At 40.0% G+C, this 20,034-nt stretch overlaps 1 protein-coding gene across 1 annotated transcript; it reads right to left on the bottom strand.

Moving 5' to 3' along the window:
- Window positions 1-244: 244 nt before the first annotated feature.
- Window positions 245-12,578, bottom strand: LOC131725073 (ER lumen protein-retaining receptor 1). Its single transcript, XM_059018564.1, has 5 exons — window positions 12,173-12,578; window positions 6,531-6,631; window positions 5,639-5,797; window positions 5,121-5,373; window positions 245-4,170 (listed from the first exon to the last, which is right to left on the bottom strand). Exons 1-5 carry the CDS (start codon window positions 12,261-12,263, stop codon window positions 4,136-4,138), a joined length of 639 nt encoding a protein of 212 aa, XP_058874547.1. The 5' UTR covers window positions 12,264-12,578; the 3' UTR covers window positions 245-4,135.
- Between the last annotated feature and the right edge of the window lie 7,456 nt (window positions 12,579-20,034).

Here is a 20,034-nt window from a genome sequence, read left to right as displayed (position 1 = left end):
TGAATCGTGTTTGGTGTTGCTGTATAATATATCAAACTATGGAGATTGAAACTCAGGGGGACTCTCTGAATCGTGTTTGGTGTCACTGCTGTATAATATATCAAACTATGGAGATTGAAACTCAGGGGGACTCTCTGAATCGTGTTTGGTGTCACTGCTGTATAATACTGTATAATACTACAGCTATTGAAACCGAACGTGGTAATATTTAGAAAAATGTAAATAAATAAATAAATAAACCCAATCCCATTATAAATCTTTTTTTAGGTTTATTAAAGTTTGATCAAATATTTAGAAGACGATGGCAAATATTTACAATTGATTTTAATTTTTTAAAACAGTACATAGTTTCAAATATCAAATGTTATGTTTTTTGTATTTATTTTGTATATTCCCCCTTCTGAAGACTCCAGGGCTGGACGATATTGAAAGTGCCAAGGGTTTATAAACATGGGTTTATAACATGGGTATTAAAACAGGAGAGACACACACTATAGGATATTAAACAGGGGAGACACACTAGAGGATATTAAACAGGGGAGAGAGAGGCACACACACACACTATAGGATATTAAACAGGGGAGAGAGGAATTAAATGGGTTTTCGTTGTTTTAAAACAGAGTTCACTTCTTTAAAAGTTCATGTCTCTGTTTTTATATTTTATTATATTTTTTAAGTATTTTATTATTTTTCCTTGACCCCTCATCTTTTCATGCTTGCTATCACTGAGCGCTCAGTATCATTACAATTAATCAAATACTGTGGGTTTTTTATAGGTCTCTGTTGCTTTGACTACGAGAGCCTCTCTTCAGTTCTAGTTGCATGCCATAGACATGTGTCCTTTAGTTTTGTTGGCAATACCCTAGATGGCGCTGGTGCTTACTAATATAAAGATGATCTAGCGCAGGGGTTCCCAAACTGCGGCCCACGGCCCAAAGGTGCTCTGCAGGTTTAATATAGCTACAAGTGTAATGTAAGCTAAAGGAATGTACCTTTGCAAGCTGTATTTGTTGTAATGGAAACAAAGTTGCAATGTGTGAACGGTAACTTAGCAACAAAAGTACAATCCATTCTACAACTCTAAAAAGTAAGAGCTTGCAATTTGAATTTGTCACAATGGATCGGTTTATTCTTCAAAAACGAGAAGGTTACACTGGTGGTGAAGATGAGCTTCTGGACCTCCTAAATCTACTCAGAATGAGCCAGTGAAAAAATGTGGTGAGAAACTATGATGATGATGAGTACTTGAAGTTTGAATTTTCCTTTAGTGGATCGAGCGAGTATCCTTTGCCTCAGTGTGTTATAAGCTATGAAACTAGAAAATGAGTGTTTAAACCGTCAAAATGTGAGCGTCACCCGAAGCAAAAACAAAGTGCAGTACACTGCAAAATAAAGCACTAGAGTTTATCTGAGAGGAAAGACTAAACACTGAAGATGGAATCAGGTGGAGCACCAGTATGAGAAACTGTGCAAGGAGGAGCAGGCTCACCTGTCATATTAAGAACACTCCTGGACTGTAAGCTGTATTTATAGTTTCTATTTGCGTCACTTGTTAGGGTGCAGGTAGCTCTGGTGTAACTCAAATTTGACGCCTGTTCAGGTGTATATGAAGAAGGAAAAATTAAAAATAGCTTAATTTCAAAAGGTATTTAGCTGTGAAAAGGTGCATTATTTCAAGATTTGATTAAAAACACCTGTTTAGTATTTGCAATTTACTTTATTAAAACTGAAGTGTTTCAAAGAATGTTTCAAAGATCTAGAAGAGCTTCATCCAGTGCAGACTGCTGGTGATTTCTATCCTTAAAAATATTAACATTCAAATGAAAATGTAAATATGCATTTACAGTGTTACAGGTTTAAACATACAGTTGTATGCAAAAGTTTGGGCACCCCTGGAAAAAATGTATGTTACAATGAATCTGACCTGACCTCTGCATGGTACAAAGTTAAACATGACACCTTTCTGCAAATTTTAATACAGGATTACTATTTATTTGTATTTATTACAGATTCAAAATAATAAACAAAAGTGAACATGGCGCGTGCAAAGGTTTGGGCACCCTGTCACTTAGTACTTGGTAACACCTCCTTTGGCAGATATAACTGCTTCCAAACGTTTCCTGTAGCCAGCTAAGAGTCTTTCTATTCTTGCCTTTGGAATCTTTTCCCACTCTTCCTTGCAGAACTCTTCCAGCTCAGAAAGATTCTTAGGTCTCCTTGCATGCACTGCATGTTTGAGATCTCCCCACAGATTTTCAATAATATTCAAGTCTGGGGACTGTGACGGCCATTCCAAAACCTTTCTCCTCCTTTCTTGTAAATATTTCATGGTTGATTTTGAGCTATGTTTTGGATCATTGTCTTGCTGAAATATCCAACCTCTTTTCAGCTTCAGTGTCCTGACTGACTTTAGGACATTAGCTTCTAGGATTTGTTGATATTTAGTTGAATCCATTCTTCCTTCCACCCGCACAATATTTCCGGTTCCACTGGCTGCCACACAACCCCAAAGCATAATAGAGCCACCCCCGTGCTTAACAGTTGGCAAGGTGTTCTTTTCTTGAAATGCTTCACCCTTTTTTCACCAAACGTATCTTCTTTGGTTGTGGCCAAACAGTTCAATTTTCGTTTCATCAGTCCAAAGCACATTGTTCCAAAAAGCTTCAGGCTTGTCAAGGTTTTCTTTTGCATACTTTAGACGCTGACTTTTGTGATGAGGTCGTAGAAAAAGCTTCCTCCTGACAACTCTCCCATGCAGATCCTTGTTGAGTAAGGTACGCTGGACTGTGGACCTGTGAACAACTACTCCAGTGTCAGCTAAACTGTTCTGAAGGTCCTTTGCAGTGACCTGTGGGTTCTGTTGTGCAGATCTGACCAGTTTTCGGGCAAGTCTATGTGATATTTTTCTTCCAGATCTTGCCTTGACTTTAACTGTTCCATTTCTTGACAGTGTTTCTGACAGTTGAAATTACTAGCTGGAAGCGTTGAGAGAGTTTTTTATAGCCTTCTGTTTTGTGAAAGTCAATTATCTTCATTTTCAAGTCCTCAGACATCTGCTTAGAGGAGCCAATGGTTGTTGAAACCAGGCAGAACAACCATCACAGTCTGACAGATTAGAAGGTATGAAGTTACTTCAGAGTAATAGTTCAACACTGGAATTGACTTCACCTGACTAATTGAAGCCCTAACAAGTGAATCAACCTTTCTGGGTCTTAGTAATCATTTTTTTAAGAAGTAATTAAGAATGGTCCAAAAGGGTGCCCAAACTTTTGCACGCGCCATGTTCACTTTTGTTTATTATTCTGAATCTGTAATAAATGCAAATAAAAAGTAATCCTGAATTAAAATTTACAGAAAGGTGTCATGTGTAACCTTGTACCATGTAGAGGTCAGGTCAGATTCATTGTAACATACATTTTTTCCAGGGGTGCCCAAACTTTTGCATACAACTGTATACAGTACAATGTTTCAGTTCATTTTCTTCAAGAAGTGTTACTAGTGGGCTGCGGTGCCTAATGCAGCTGCACAGGTGGGCCTCAGGTAAAAAAAAAGCCTGGGAACCCCTGATCTAGACTACATTACACATGTCCATGGCCAGTATCTAGAACTGAAAGCAGCTGCTGAACTCCGAGTCAAAGCAACACAGACTTACCCTTTTGTTTTTTTTTATTTTTTAAGCACAGTATTTGAGTGACGGCAACAATAAGAAGCACTCGGAATGACTGCAAACAAAGGTAAAGGGGGCCAGGAAAAAAAAGTCTAAAAATCAAGCAGAAAACAAGTCAAGCGTTTCAGCTCAATGCCTTCATCAGTGTAATGTGTATCATCTATTTAAATCCAGAGTATATGAAAACAAATTTTAAAAAACCTACAGTACAATTCCTGCCCTAATAAAATATAATTGAATTTCTATTATAAACAAACACAAACATTTCTCTTATATTTTATGTTATCTCTAACTAGCAAATAGATTGGAGTGGAGTTTATCTTGTAATAACATTGAGAAGTGATGCACTCTGGGAGTTGTAGTTCTTAGGGGGCACAAACTCATTTTATATTACAAATACAAGACCACATTTCCCAGAGGTTCTCTTCTCCAGCTGATTTCCAGATGTATGCTGGGATACTGGCGGTCCTAGGCTGGTAAACTCAACTTTTTCCCTTTTAAAACTGTGGAGAGAGAGGAGAGAGGGAAGACATGAGAGGGAAGGGAGAGCAGATAGGGGAGAGGAGAGAGGGGAGACAGAAAACCAATGTTATATTTAACATTTTTTATGTGGTAAGGACAGCGTCACTGGCACAGCTGTTACTCCCAGGAAGCAGACCCAGAGACAGAAGCTGCAGTTTAAACGCCAGTGCTCACTTTTAATAACAAAACAACAATACCCAAAACACACGGACAAACAAACAGGCGCAGAGGTCAAAATAAACGACTCGAAACAAGACAAAAAACACTATACTACTCATCACTATACTACTCATTCGCTTTCCACTTCTGCAACCCAGAGTATCTCCCGTGACTCCACTCACCTCAGCACCAACGAGAACTCCCAATATATCAGAGCACCGCAAAACACACCAACACCAACACTATCCTTCACCAGCATTCACTCTAAAATGAACACCCGTGATCACCCTTTTTATACACTTTACGGCTCCAGCCACATTCCCACGGGAATTTAACCCCCTCCCTGCCTGCCAAGCCAACAGACAGACAGACAGACAATGAGATTGACTGACAGACAGACAATGAGATCGACAGACACACACACACACACACACACAATGAGATCGACAGACACACACACACAGAGACAGACACACAGACAATGAGATCGACAGACACACACACACAGAGACAGACACACAGACAATGAGATCGACAGACACACACACACAGAGACAGACACACAGACAATGAGATCGACAGACACACACACACAGAGACAGACACACAGACAATGAGATCGACAGACACACACACAGACAGACAGACAGACAGACACACTGACAATGAGATCGACAGACACACACACACAGGCAGACACACAGACAGTGAGATCGACAGAAACACACACACACACACACACACACACACACACAGACAGGTAGATAGTCACCCTTGGAGACGTAGAGGTAGAAGAAGTCGCAGTACAGCACGGTCTGCAGGACCCCCGAGAGGAGCGCGATCAGGTCGTAGAACCCCTGGCTGAAGAAACGCCACATCCAGTTGAGCAGGTAGAGCAGCCGGTACGAGCCGAGAGCAAACAGGTAGTGACTGGTGATAGACTCTGCCTCCCCAGTCTTACTGACCAGGAACAGCTGCGGCAGGATCGCCACAGACTCCAGATAGATCGAGAACGTCCACAGGATCTACAGCAGGGACAGAGACAGACTGGGGTTAGAGATCGAGAACACAGCACCTGGAGCAAGGGTAGAGGAGGAGTTAGAGATCAAGAGCAGGGTAAAAGATCTAGAGCAAGGGAGAGAGAGAGAGAGAGGGTAAACGGGGTTACAGTGATCTACGACAGCAGCAGCAGGATTGCAACAGACTAGAATCTAGAGCAGGGAGATGGTACTGGAACAATCAGTAGAGCCATCAAGAACAGTAGAGGCTAGAAGCGTATCCGCGCGTTACCTCGAGGGGGGTGAAGTCATGGTTGACCAGGAATGCCAGCAGCGCGCACGGAGCGATCAGGAACTCGATCCGGAATGTGTCATGATTCCCGTCGTACGAAGCCTTGAACTTCCCGTAGATCAGGAACACAGTCGTGTAGGAGCACACAATATACACCACCTAGAACACACAGAACAGAGAGGATATAAAAACACATAACCTACAACACACAAAGAGAATACACAATCACAGGATATACACCACCTAGAACACACAGAACAGAGAGGATATAAAAACACATAACCTACAACACACAAAGAGAATACACAATCACAGGATATACACCACCTAGAACACCCAGAACAGAGAGGATATAAAAACACATAACCCTAACCCTAACCCTACAACACAAAACAACACCCTACACACCACGGATTAGTTTCTATAAGAGACACCCTACACACCACAGATTAGTTTCTATAAAACACACTCTACACACCACGGATTAGATTATATAAGAGACACCCTACACACCACGGATTAGTTTCTATAAGAGACACCCTACACACCACAGATTAGTTTATATAAGAGATACCCTACACACCACGGATTAGTTTATATAAGAGACACCCTACACACCACGGATTAGTTTATATAAGAGACACCCTACACACCACAGATTAGTTTATATAAGAGATACCCTACACACCACGGATTGGTTTATATAAGAGACACCCTACACACCACGGATTAGTTTATATAAGAGACACCCTACACACCACGGATCAGTTTATATAAGAGACACCCTACACACCACGGATCAGTTTATATAAGAGACACCCTACACACCACGGATTAGTTTATATAAGAGACACCCTACACACCACGGACTCACTGTAACTCTGTTTCTTACCTTCATGCAGGTGTTGTACAGGGAGATGTAGTTTGTGAAAAGGTCAAGGTATCTCGCGGTGAAAACGATCGCAAAGAGAATCTGACTGCGCCCAGAGATACCTGTCAAATAATAAAGAAATGAATATAAAATACCATTCAAATAATGAAGGAAGAAATTAATATAAAATACCTGCTGAATAATAAAGACAAGAATATAAAACACCTGTCCAACGCTTCATGTGATTGTAGCGGACATAATCCCTGAATCTGACCTGTCCTGCACTTTCATTCACTACAGGGGTCTCGGATGTGCAGTTTAGGAAGATGTTGAGCAAACATGGATTTTCATTGTATCTGCTGCTACACCAGGGTAAAGAAATCTCTGTTTGCACAAAGCCATGCTTTCAGATCACGCTGAACTTCCTTGGTCACCTGGAGGGTGAAACTGCACCCCGTCCACGGCTTCTTTCATTAACCAATCAGCTGCTGCTTCCCCTGCTGACTGACACGCTTTCAGAGAGACGCTGCTCAGGTGAACTAGTAAGTTTATAAATGTAATTTCATGTCTGCTGTAACTATGTGTTTCTTTCTAAACTGCACATCTGAGAGCTGTGTAGAGAGCGGAAGGGCAGGACAGGTCAGATTCAGAAAGTATTTGATCAGCTACAATCGTTTTTAACCAGGGATGCAACAGGACTCTTACATCCATCCCTGAAGCTGCTCCTTATAACAGAGCTACAGGCTCACAGGTGAGACGCACTCATGTTGTGATGAGAATCAGTTCATTCACAGCAGATTTACCAGGGGTCTGATTGTTCAAACTCCTGGTACCTACCCGTCATTGAACTGTACCAAATGCCAGAGTCGAACAGGAGTCAGTGGGGACGAGATATTGATCATCATCATCATCATCATCATACTAAGAATATCACTTTGGTTAATATAATCACACTCCAGTTACTAGCACTAATATATCAGTGACACAGCTGATTCCCACTCACTTAATCTCTTTTCATATAATTATTATTTTTTTATTATTATTTATTTCTTAGCAGACGCCCTTATCCAGGGCGACTTACAATTGTTACAAGATATCACATTATTTTTACATACAGTGCCTTGCGAAAGTATTCGGCCCCCTTGAACTTTGCGACCTTTTGCCACATTTCAGGCTTCAAACATAAAGATATGAAACTGTAATTTTTTGTGAAGAATCAACAACAAGTGGGACACAATCATGAAGTGGAACGAAATTTACTGGATATTTCAAACTTTTTTAACAAATAAAAAACTGAAAAATTGGGCGTGCAAAATTATTCAGCCCCTTTACTTTCAGTGCAGCAAACTCTCTCCAGAAGTTCAGTGAGGATCTCTGAATGATCCAATGTTGACCTAAATGACTAATGATGATAAATAGAATCCACCTGTGTGTAATCAAGTCTCCGTATAAATGCACCTGCACTGTGATAGTCTCAGAGGTCCGTTTAAAGCGCAGAGAGCATCATGAAGAACAAGGAACACACCAGGCAGGTCCGAGATACTGTTGTGGAGAAGTTTAAAGCCGGATTTGGATACAAAAAGATTTCCCAAGCTTTAAACATCCCAAGGAGCACTGTGCAAGCGATAATATTGAAATGGAAGGAGTATCGGACCACTGCAAATCTACCAAGACCTGGCCGTCCCTCTAAACTTTCAGCTCATACAAGGAGAAGACTGATCAGAGATGCAGCCAAGAGGCCCATGATCACTCTGCATGAACTGCAGAGATCTACAGCTGAGGTGGGAGACTCTGTCCATAGGACAACAATCAGTCGTATACTGCACAAATCTGGCCTTTATGGAAGAGTGGCAAGAAGAAAGCCATTTCTTAAAGATATCCATAAAAAGTGTCGTTTACAGTTTGCCACAAGCCACCTGGGAGACACACCAAACATGTGGAAGAAGGTGCTCTGGTCAGATGAAACCAAAATCGAACTTTTTGGCAACAATGCAAAACGTTATGTTTGGCGTAAAAGCAACACAGCTCATCACCCTGAACACACCATCCCCACTGTCAAACATGGTGGTGGCAGCATCATGGTTTGGGCCTGCTTTTCTTCAGCAGGGACAGGGGAGATGGTTAAAATTGATGGGAAGATGGATGGAGCCAAATACAGGACCATTCTGGAAGAAAACCTGATGGAGTCTGCAAAAGACCTGAGACTGGGACGGAGATTTGTCTTCCAACAAGACAATGATCCAAAACATAAAGCAAAATCTACAATGGAATGGTTCACAAATAAACATATCCAGGTGTTAGAATGGCCAAGTCAAAGTCCAGACCTGAATCCAATCGAGAATCTGTGGTAACAACTGAAAACTGCTGTTCACAAATGCTCTCCATCCAACCTCACTGAGCTCGAGCTGTTTTGCAAGGAGGAATGGGCAAAAATTTCAGTCTCTCGATGTGCAAAACTGATAGAGACATACCCCAAGCGACTTACAGCTGTAATCGCAGAAAAAGGTGGCGCTACAAAGTATTAACTTAAGGGGGCTGAATAATTTTGCACGCCCAATTTTTCAGTTTTTTATTTGTTAAAAAAGTTTGAAATATCCAATAAATTTCGTTCCACTTCATGATTGTGTCCCACTTGTTGTTGATTCTTCACAAAAAATTACAGTTTCATATCTTTATGTTTGAAGCCTGAAATGTGGCAAAAGGTCGCAAAGTTCAAGGGGGCCGAATACTTTCGCAAGGCACTGTACAATTACATTATTTTTTACACATTATTTTTGCATACAATTACCCATTTATACAGTTGGGTTTTTACTGGAGCAATCTAGGTAAAGTACCTTGCTCAAGGGTATAGCAGCAGTGTCCCCCACCTGGGATTGAACCCACAACCCTCTGGTCAAGAGTCCAGTGTCCAGAGCCCTAACCACTACTCCACACTGCTGCCCCAGGTGGTTCGGAAGCTTCCATGTCAGTAAGCTGCTGTGCAGTATTGAAATGTTCTGCTATATAAAGCAGCGCAATCTACCACACAGAACAATGTTTACAGCTCTCTCCTGTGTGCTTAATGGATGTGTTGTTCAGGTACAGTAGACTGTATATTGAAATGTTATTAATGAGCTCTATTGGAATCAGTGCATCTCAACACTTCTCTGTGTGTTTAATGGATGTGTTGTTCAGGTACAGTAGAGTGTATATTGAAATGTTATTAATGAGCTCTATTGGAATCAGTGCATCTCAACACTTCTCTGTGTGTTTAATGAATGTGTTGTTCAGGTACAGTAGAGTGTATATTGAAATGTTATTAATGAGCTCTATTGGAATCAGTGCATCTCAACACTTCTCTGTGTGTTTAATGAATGTGTTGTTCAGGTACAGTAGAGTGTATATTGAAATGTTATTAATGAGCTCTATTGGAATCAGTGCATCTCAACACTTCTCTGTGTATTTAATGAATGTGTTGTTCAGGTACAGTAGACTGTATATTGAAATGTTATTAATGAACTCTATTGGAATCAACGCATCTCAACACTTCTCTGTGTGTTTAATGAATGTGTTGTTCATGTACAGTAGAGTGTATATTGAAATGTTATTAATGAGCTCTATTGGAATCAGTGCATCTCAACACTTCTCTATGTGTTTAATGGATGTGTTGTTCAGGTACAGTAGAGTGTATATTGAAATGTTATTAATGAGATCTATTGGAGTCAATGCATCTCAACACTTCTCTGTGTGTTTAATGGATGTGTTGTTCAGGTACAGTAGAGTGTATATTGAAATGTTATTAATGAGCTCTATTGGAATCAATGCATCTCAACACTTCTCTGTGTGTTTAATGGATGTGTTGTTCAGGTACAGTAGAGTGTATATTGAAATGTTATTAATGAGATCTATTGGAGTCAATGCATCTCAACACTTCTCTATGTGTTTAATGGATGTGTTGTTCAGGTACAGTAGAGTGTATATTGAAATGTTATTGATGAGATCTATTGGAGTCAATGCATCTCAACACTTCTCTGTGTGTTTAATGAATGTGTTGTTCAGGTACAGTAGAGTGTATATTGAAATGTTATTAATGAGATCTATTGGAGTCAATGCATCTCAACACTTCTCTGTGTGTTTAATGAATGTGTTGTTCAGGTACAGTAGAGTGTATATTGAAATGTTATTAATGAGCTCTATTGGAATCAGTGCATCTCAACACTTCTCTGTGTGTTTAATGGATGTGTTGTTCAGGTACAGTAGACTGTATATTGAAATGTTATTAATGAGATCTATTGGAGTCAATGCATCTCAACACTTCTCTGTGTGTTTAATGGATGTGTTGTTCAGGTACAGTAGACTGTATATTGAAATGTTATTGATGAGATCTATTGGAGTCAATGCATCTCAACACTTCTCTGTGTGTTTAATGAATGTGTTGTTCAGGTACAGTAGAGTGTATATTGAAATGTTATTAATGAGATCTATTGGAGTCAATGCATCTCAACACTTCTCTGTGTGTTTAATGAATGTGTTGTTTAGGTACAGTAGAGTGTATATTGAAATGTTATTAATGAGCTCTATTGGAATCAGTGCATCTCAACACTTCTCTGTGTGTTTAATGGATGTGTTGTTCAGGTACAGTAGAGTGTATATTGAAATGTTATTAATGAGCTCTATTGGAATCAATGCATCTCAACACTTCTCTGTGTGTTTAATGAATGTGTTGTTCAGGTACAGTAGACTGTATATTGAAATGTTATTAATGAGCTCTATTGGAATCAGTGCATCTCAACACTTCTCTGTGTGTTTAATGGATGTGTTGTTCAGGTACAGCAGACTGTATATTGAAATGTTATTAATGAGCTCTATTGGAATCAGTGCATCTCAACACTTCTCTGTGTGTTTAATGGATGTGTTGTTCAGGTACAGTAGACTGTATATTGAAATGTTATTAATGAGCTCTATTGGAATCAGTGCATCTCAACACTTCTCTGTGTGTTTAATGGATGTGTTGTTCAGATACAGTAGAGTGTATATTGAAATGTTATTAATGAGCTCTATTGGAATCAGTGCATCTCAACACTTCTCTGTGTGTTTAATGGATGTGTTGTTCAGGTACAGTAGAGTGTATATTGAAATGTTATTAATGAGCTCTATTGGAATCAGTGCATCTCAACACTTCTCTGTGTGTTTAATGGATGTGTTGTTCAGGTACAGTAGAGTGTATATTGAAATGTTATTAATGAGCTCTATTGGAATCAGTGCATCTCAACACTTCTCTGTGTGTTTAATGAATGTGTTGTTCAGGTACAGTAGAGTGTATATTGAAATGTTATTAATGAGCTCTATTGGAATCAGTGCATCTCAACACTTCTCTGTGTGTTTAATGAATGTGTTGTTCAGGTACAGTAGAGTGTATATTGAAATGTTATTAATGAGATCTATTGGAATCAGTGCATCTCAACACTTCTCTGTGTGTTTAATGCTTGTTTTGATGGGTTGCTGCACATAAAGCAAGTCACAGGTTTTTGCTGTCCCTTTGGAGTGATATTAACAGGGTTGAACTAACATAGTTATTAACTTAATTACATTACAACTGCAGATTGTTATCAGTATGAATAACAGGTACAATTATTATTGCTATTGTCAGTTGTATTAGTATTCATATTATTAATAATACTTACCAGCACATGACCGTGTTTTCCAAATTTTCAGAAGCAGAATGACAATTGCTATCAAGTGCGCAAGATCGCCAAAAAATCGAAAAATATTCATATTTTGACTTTAATAACGCCGTGTTTAAAATGTGTCTTAATATACAATCCAGCGTCTGCCTGCCTCACTCACACACTCGAAAATCGAGTAATGAATTGTGTTATAAATTATAGTTCTGTAATATTTCGTCCGTCCTCCCGTCACACTTTATTTTATTTATTTATTTATTTTTGCTTGCTTTATTTTGTCTTTATTGCACTTTCTTCATCATATACATTTATAAACATACACAGAGATTCGTTTCTAACTAGGAAGTTAGGCCCGTTCTAGCCTGCGCTGAGGATGCTGGTATATCGGCGGAGTGAATGTGCTCTCACGCTGTGCGCGGTTTTAATTCTATGGTTTTACGTCTTGCGCTATAGTGTGTTATTGCGGCGTCCCGACACACGGTGGTGCTATTAACATGTCATACAGTCCTGAGGTAAAGTCCACTAATTACAATACTTCAGTGCTCCCGATTCATAATATATGATTTTAAAATGTTGATATCAATTCTGCTTTATAGATTATTTTCCTGAGCTCTAGCAGAGCTTGAAGATGTCATTTCTAACCTCCTATACTACTGCTGCAGTAATAGCAAGAGCATGCAGGTCCTGCTCTATCCTGTCCTGTCCTGTCCTGTCCTGTCCTGTTGCGCTCACAGAGTGACACTCATGTAGTGGCGAGCAGGTTTCATGGGGGCGGCCTGTGTCCCTACAGCTGAAAAAAAAAAAACATGTTCCTTTGAGGGAGGATGGAAACAAACTGGACTGTCTACTAGGCTGTTTCTGGGTCCCCGAGTGGCTCACCTGGTAAAAGCACAGCCGCATGGTATGCAGGGGGTCATACAGCACAGGTTTGCATGCTGGCTGTGTGAAGTCACCAGTCTTTGCTGGGGATTACAAAGGGAGCGTCTCATTGGCTCTGGAGCTCCCGTGGGTTAGGGAGGCAGACCTGCAGGGAGTGTTTCTCCTCATCACGCTACAGCAGACCCTACCGGCCAGGCGCCCAGCGAGCTCAGAGCGGACACCCGCAGGGCTGGCCTTGGTCCTCCAGAGGCCGGTATCTCGCTGACATCCGCTCTCGAGTTCCTGGGTGTAGAAGAGGAAGCTGGCTCGGTCGTGGGATCGGAGGATGCCCGCTGAACCTTCAGTTCTCCTGAGCTGTGTGGGGAACTGCTGGGGTGAGGAGGGGGAAAGTAATTGGACATTCCAAATTGGTGAGAAAATCAGGGGTAAAAATAATTGGGAACACAAATAACAAAAAACTAGGCTGTTTCTATACTTGAATATCTAATGATTTCCTCTTTATACAATAACAACATATTTAATGATCAAGCCAGCAGTGCGAGTGGTACAGGAATCCATGTCTAGGAATGCAGAACGACCGGCGGTGGGGCTTTTATCATTGAGTTTCTCCCACTCAGGCCCCTCACTCACTAAAGAGCTTGGTATCCCTAAGTCATTTAATATAAGCAAATAACAATAACAGGGGTACAATGCATTCACCCTTTATTGATCCTGCTAATACTGTATTCAATTTCAAAATAGTTACTCTTATTTTAGGAATTTTTTTCGAGCGAGACACCTACACATCATGAAGCACTTAAGGAAAGCTACGGCATTGAAAACAATATTTCTTAAATGTATTACATTTTACATTTTCAATTGAAATTATCCAGGATGCACATCGTGTGATATTATTGGGGTGACGTGGTGTAGCAGTGTGATAGCACGGGTGTGCGGGGCGGGGCGGGGCGGGGGGGGGGGGGGGTAGCAGGGAGGGGGTTAAAATCCTCCCTGCAAAAACACGTCGGAATGTGGCTGGAGCCATGAATTGAATAAGTGATTAAATGATTCATTTAGGCTCCAGCCACAGGTGTATAAATAGGGTGATCCCGGGTGTTAGTTCAGGTAGTGATGGTGAGGAACAGCACGGTGGTTTTGTGTGTTTGTTGTTTTTTTTTAATTGTATAAATAAAAGTGCATAAGCGTATAAACTGTAGCTTTTCTGGTCTCTGAGTCTCCTTGACGATGCACCGTGTCACATATGCTGTCAGGAGAGGGATAGTGGCCCTGGAGACTCAGAGAACAAACTGCAGGTTTATTTGAAAAAGGAAAGAAAAAGTGAAAAGAAAATGGAGTGGAGAGAAACTGTGCTGGAGCAGCAGTGCTGGTGGAGGTGGAGGAGGCTCCGTTGTGTGGGGAGTGTGGGTACAGCTTCGAGGAGTGCTCATGGATAGACCCCCTCTTCAGGGAGGCCCTCTATCAGGATGAGGTGGCGTCGGCTGAGGAATGGCTCCGCCTGAAGGCTCTCCCAGCGCTGGCCTGGCAGGAAGAGAAGGAAAGGAGCTGCCGGTCCCGGGGGAGAGCGAGGGAGGTGTGGCTGCTCAAGAGCCATGGAGCCTCATCTGTGAGGAGAGGGGCACTGTGGGGCAAGCGAGGGAGGTGTGGCTGCTCAAGAGCCATGGTGCTTCATCTATGAGGAGAGGGGCACTGTGGGGCGAGCGAGGGAGGTGTGGCTGCTCAAGAGGCATGGTGCCTTATCTGTGAGGAGAAGGGCACTGTGTACTAAACTGCCCCCTCTAAGAAGAGGAGTGCCCATTGACGCGTCATCATTGACACTGCCAGCGTTGCCAGTAGCAGCATTTCCATTGCCAGAGTGCCCCACACAGCTGTCAACATTGACACTGCCAGAGTTGCCACTGTCAGCATTGACACTGCCAGCGTTGCCACTGTCAGCATTAACACTGCCAGAGTTGCTCTGTAACGATCAGGGAATTAACAATATTATAATCATCAGCAAAATCCAAAGGAATAAGTTCAGGACGCAGAATTTCAATAAATAAGCAAGCATATTGTATCAGACAAACAGTCCGCAGTCAGCAGTGGCATAGCTTGGATTTGAACCAGTGATCTCCAAGCTCTAGGGCGCATCCTGCACGCTGGCAGAGTGCCTTTACCAGATGCACCACTCGGGAGGCCCTGCTGTCTTTTCTCTTATAAAACTGAATAACAGCAAACTCAGTTTAGACAAAAACAACAAAAAATATATATGCAAGGAACGTTAATTAGCAAATAATCCAAGTTGCATTGAGAGCTCACTGCAAGAACACTGCGATTGAACAACCAAAAACAGTGTCAACAAATAAAAATATAATAATACTCCACAAGTGCAGTTCTGCTCACCCCGTTACAAAAAGGATATCGCTGCTCTAGAAAGAGTGCAAAGAAGAGCAACCAGAATTATCCCGGGTTTAAAAGGCATGTCGTATGCAGACAGGCTAAAAGAACTGAATCTATTCAGTCTTGAACAAAGAAGACTAGCGGTGATCTGATTCAAACATTCAAAATCCTAAAAGGTATAGACAATGTTGACCCAGGGGACTTCTTTGACCTAAAAAAAGAAACAAGGACCAGGGGTCACAAATGGAGATTAGATAAAAGGGGCATTCAGAACAGAAAATAGGAGGCACTTTTTTACACAGAGAATTGTGAGGATATGGAACCAACTCCCCAGTAATGTTGTTGAAGCTGAAACACTGGGATCCTTCAAGAAGCTGCTTGATGAGATTCTGGGATCAATAAGCTACTAACAACCAAACGAGCAAGATGGGCTGAATGGCCTCCTCTCGTTTGTAAACATTCTTATGTTCTTAAGTTCTTAAATGGTAATGTTTTACCCCAAGGATGAAATATGGTACGGCTGAGATACTTCCTCAGTGAATTGCCCATAAAAGAAAATCCATAAAAATAAAGTCCAAAAAGAAAAAATATTCCACAGGAAAGTGTGGCCAATTATCCGGATCAGGCTCAGCAAACCATTTAGCTAAATAATTAAAGTTTTAGTTTGAACATTTACCTTTCTTATCTTATTCCTTTTTCTCTTTAAATAAATTAAATGTATGTACATAAGAACATAAGAATATAAGAACATAAGAAAGTTTACAAACGAGAGGAGGCTCTTCAGTCCATCTTGCTCGTTTGGTTGTTAGTAGCTTATTGATCCCAGAATCTCATCAAGCAGCTTCTTGAAGGATCCCAGGGTGTCAACTTCAACAACATTACTGGGGAGTTGGTTCCAGACACTCACAATTCTCTGTGTAAAAAAGTGCCTCCTATTTTCTGTTCTGAATGCCCCTTTATCTAATCTCCATTTGTGACTCCTGGTCCTTGTTTCTTTTTTTAGGTCAAAGAAGTCCCCTGGGTCGACCTTGTCTAACATTTTGAATGTTTGAATCAGATCGTCGCGTAGTGTTCTTTGTTCAAGACTGAATAGATTAAATTCTTTTAGCTTGTCTGCATACGACATGCCTTTTAAACCCGGGATGATTCTGGTTGCTCTTCTTTGCACTCTTTCTAGAGCAGCAATATCCTTTTTGTAACAAGGTGACCAGAACTGAACACAATATTCTAGGTGAGGTCTTACTAATGCATTGTAAAGTTTTAACATTACTTCCCTTGATTTAAATTCAACACTTCTCACAATATATCCAAGCATCTTGTTAGCCTTTTTTATAGCTTCCCCACATTGTCTAGATGAAGACATTTCTGAGTCAACATAAACTCCTAGGTCTTTTTCATAGTTCCCTTCTTCAATTTCAGTATCTCCCATATGATATTTATAATGCACATTTTTATTGTCTGCATGCAACACTTTACACTTTTCTCTATTAAATTTAATTTGCCATGTGTCTGCCCAGTTCGGAATGCTGTCTAGATCATTTTGAATAACCTTTGCTGCTTCAACAGTGTTTGCCACTCCTCCTATTTTTCTGTTGTCTGCAAATTTAACGAGTTTGCTTACTATACCAGAATCTAAATCATTAATGTATATTAGGAATAGCAGAGGACCTAATACTGATCCCTGTGGTACTCCACTGGTTACCTCGCTCCATTTTGAGGTTTAATCAGTACTTTCTGTTTTCTACATGTTAACCACTCCCTAATCCATGTGCATGCATTTCCTTGAATCCCTACTGCGTTCAGTTTGAGAATTAATCTTTTATGCGGGACTTTGTCAAAAGCTTTCTGGAAATCTAAATAAACCATGTCGTATGCTTTGCAGTTATCCATTTTCAATGTTGCATCCTCAAAAAAATCAAGCAGGTTAGTTAGACATGATCTCCCGTTCCTAAAACCATTCTGACTGTCTCCCAGGATACTGTTACCATATAGGTAATTTTTCATTTTATATCTTATTATAGTTTCCATAAGTTTAGAAGTCAGGCTTATTGGTCTGTAGTTACCTGGTTTGGTTTTCTCTCCCTTTTTGTGGATTGGTATTACGTTTGCAATTCTCCAGTCTGTCGGTACAACTTCTGTGTCAAGAGACTGTTGCATGATCTTGGTTAGCGGTTTGTAAATAACTTCTTTCATTTCTTTGAGTACAATTGGGAAGATCTCATCCAGCCCAGGGGATTTGTTTATTTTAAGTTTATTTTTTGAATGAATTGGCTAGGTATTAACTTGTTTGAAGTAAATCTGTTAATCACAAATAGGTCAAAATAGCCTCTGTGTTCACCTCTCTCAAAGTACACCACTGACCAAGAACCAAAGCCTCTGATCCAACAATGACCTGCTAAGGATTCACATATATTGACAGGAGTTGGGGGAGGGGGTATATATGCCCCATGTTCCAAAATATAATGACTTTCCGAATATGGCTAATTACTGTAGATCTGCGAGGCAACTTTACCAAAATGAAACTAAGACTAAAAACATGAATTCAAGGGGGGAAAAATGTCTGTGTCAGTCAGAAATGAGTTGACAGAAATGAGAAACGCGCATCACAACTTGTTTTGACTTGTTCCGATTTACCACCTTGCCAGAAGCTGGCAACAGTTTCTAAATTAGCAATTGTAAAAATAGCACAGAGTGGGAGTTCTATCTAGATCAACACAGACACTGTTGGTCCCCTGTTTACTAGTCCTGATTAAACTGGGCATGCAACACTTTTCTTTACCCGCAACGACTGCATGGCTTCCTTCGTTTTGTAATCAATTCATTTTTCTACTTTACTGTTATTACATAGAATGACTTTGATAATGTTTTGCAAATGAACAAATATTCAAATACGTATCTGAATCCTGAACAGATATCTGAACATGAAATGGACCATGTTTGTTCAGCAGTATAATTAATATATCTTACATGGATAGAATCATAAAGTACAGTATCTAGTATCTCTTATGTTACATATTACTATAATAAACATTATGCATTTCATGTAACGGTCTGTGTGTCACACACAACATTGTGAACAGGATAACTGCCTTGATTTTGTACCGATCTTCATCAAGCTTTTTTTTTAGGGCAGCAGTTTGGAGTAGTGGTCAGGGCTCTGGACTCTTGACCGGAGGGTCGTGGGTTCAATCCCAGGTGGGGGGACACTGCTGCTGTATCCTTGAGCAAGGTACTTTACCTAGATTGCTCCAGTAAAAAAAACTGTATATAAAAAAAACTGTATAAATGGGTAATTGTATGTAAAAATAATGTAATTGTTTGTAAACGTAATGTGATATATTGTGAAACTTGTAAGTCGCCCTGGATAAGGGTGTCTGCTAAGAAATAAATAATAATAATAATTGTATTATTCAATCCTGGCCTCCTGTGTGTGTTTTTGGTTGCATTTGACTATAATCTTTCACTCCCTGTCCTCTTACTGCGTGATTCTGAGGACCGTCTCTATCAGCCTGCACTGGGTTTCATAAAAGGTAATGTTGGAGAAAACAGGATACATGAATCTAGTTGATAATTTTGGACAAATCCTTATATCAACAGAAACATTATGTACATTAAAGTACTTCTGTATACACGTTGAGTTATTTTATGTACTTATTTATTTTATTCAGTCAAATGTTTGCCAGAAAACTGTCAAGCTCTGCTCCAGGTTCAGACCCCAGAGCTGGTTCCAGGGCTCCAGAGCATGGACAACCCTAGATTGGGGTCGTGGGTTCAATCCCCAGTGGGGGACACTGCTGCTGTACCCTTGAGCAAGGTACTTTACCTAGATTGCTCCAGTAAAAACCCAACTGTATAAATGGATAACTGTGTGTAAAAATAATGTGATATCTTGTAACAATTGTAAGTCGCCCTTGATAAGGGCGTCTGCTAAGAAATAAATAATAATAATAATAATAATAATAATAATAATAATAATAATAATAATAATAATAATAATAATAATAGATTGGATATTAATAGAATATAAATATAATAAATAACAAAATTAACTTAGGTGGCACAAGCAATATTCATGCTTTATTGCACTTTGCTATGCTTTTAACTATGGGAAACATTTCTAGGGTTATAACGAATGGATGTGCACACCTAGTAAGATCTATGAATAGTCGTTTGAGTCACTAGATTCACCTTCCAGTCATTATCATGACCAGAGCAGCACTCGTCTCTCACTGTGCGTCTGTGCAAGTGTGTGCATGCATGGGTCTGATTCATTGCACAGACACGGAGTGGGAAGTAATTATCAAACTCGTTATTAACATATCTAATTACAAAACACGCGCAGACATGGCAGTTATTATTATTATTATTATTATTATTATTATTATTATTATTATTATTGCATGTTATCAACATTCCGTTTCAATAGCAAATAAATAAACTGCCAATTTAAAAGCGTTCATCATTAATAATTAAAAAAATGTGTACAGCATTGGAAGGTAATGGAATTACAAAAATACAATAAATAACAAAATTAACTTATGCGCGCAAGAAATATTCTTCCTTTAACTAACCGAGCAACTGTAGTATTCTAGTTTAAAAATAATACA

Source organism: Acipenser ruthenus, chromosome 60, assembly GCF_902713425.1.
Source record: "Acipenser ruthenus chromosome 60, fAciRut3.2 maternal haplotype, whole genome shotgun sequence".
Lineage (NCBI taxonomy): Eukaryota > Metazoa > Chordata > Actinopteri > Acipenseriformes > Acipenseridae > Acipenser > Acipenser ruthenus.
Note: the sequence above shows the minus strand (reverse complement) of the source record. Positions and strands in the feature narration are given on the sequence as shown.

Coding starts and splice junctions, on each gene's coding strand:
- LOC131725073 (XM_059018564.1), bottom strand. CDS start 12,263: ATGAATATTTTTCGATTTTTTGGCGATCTTGCGCACTTGATAGCAATT. Junction 6,632..12,172: donor GAAAACACGGTCATGTGCTG/GTAAGTATTATT, acceptor ATTATTTGACAG/GTATCTCTGGGCGCAGTCAG. Junction 4,171..5,120: donor CTACCTCTACGTCTCCAAGG/GTGACTATCTAC, acceptor CTCTCTCCACAG/TTTTAAAAGGGAAAAAGTTG.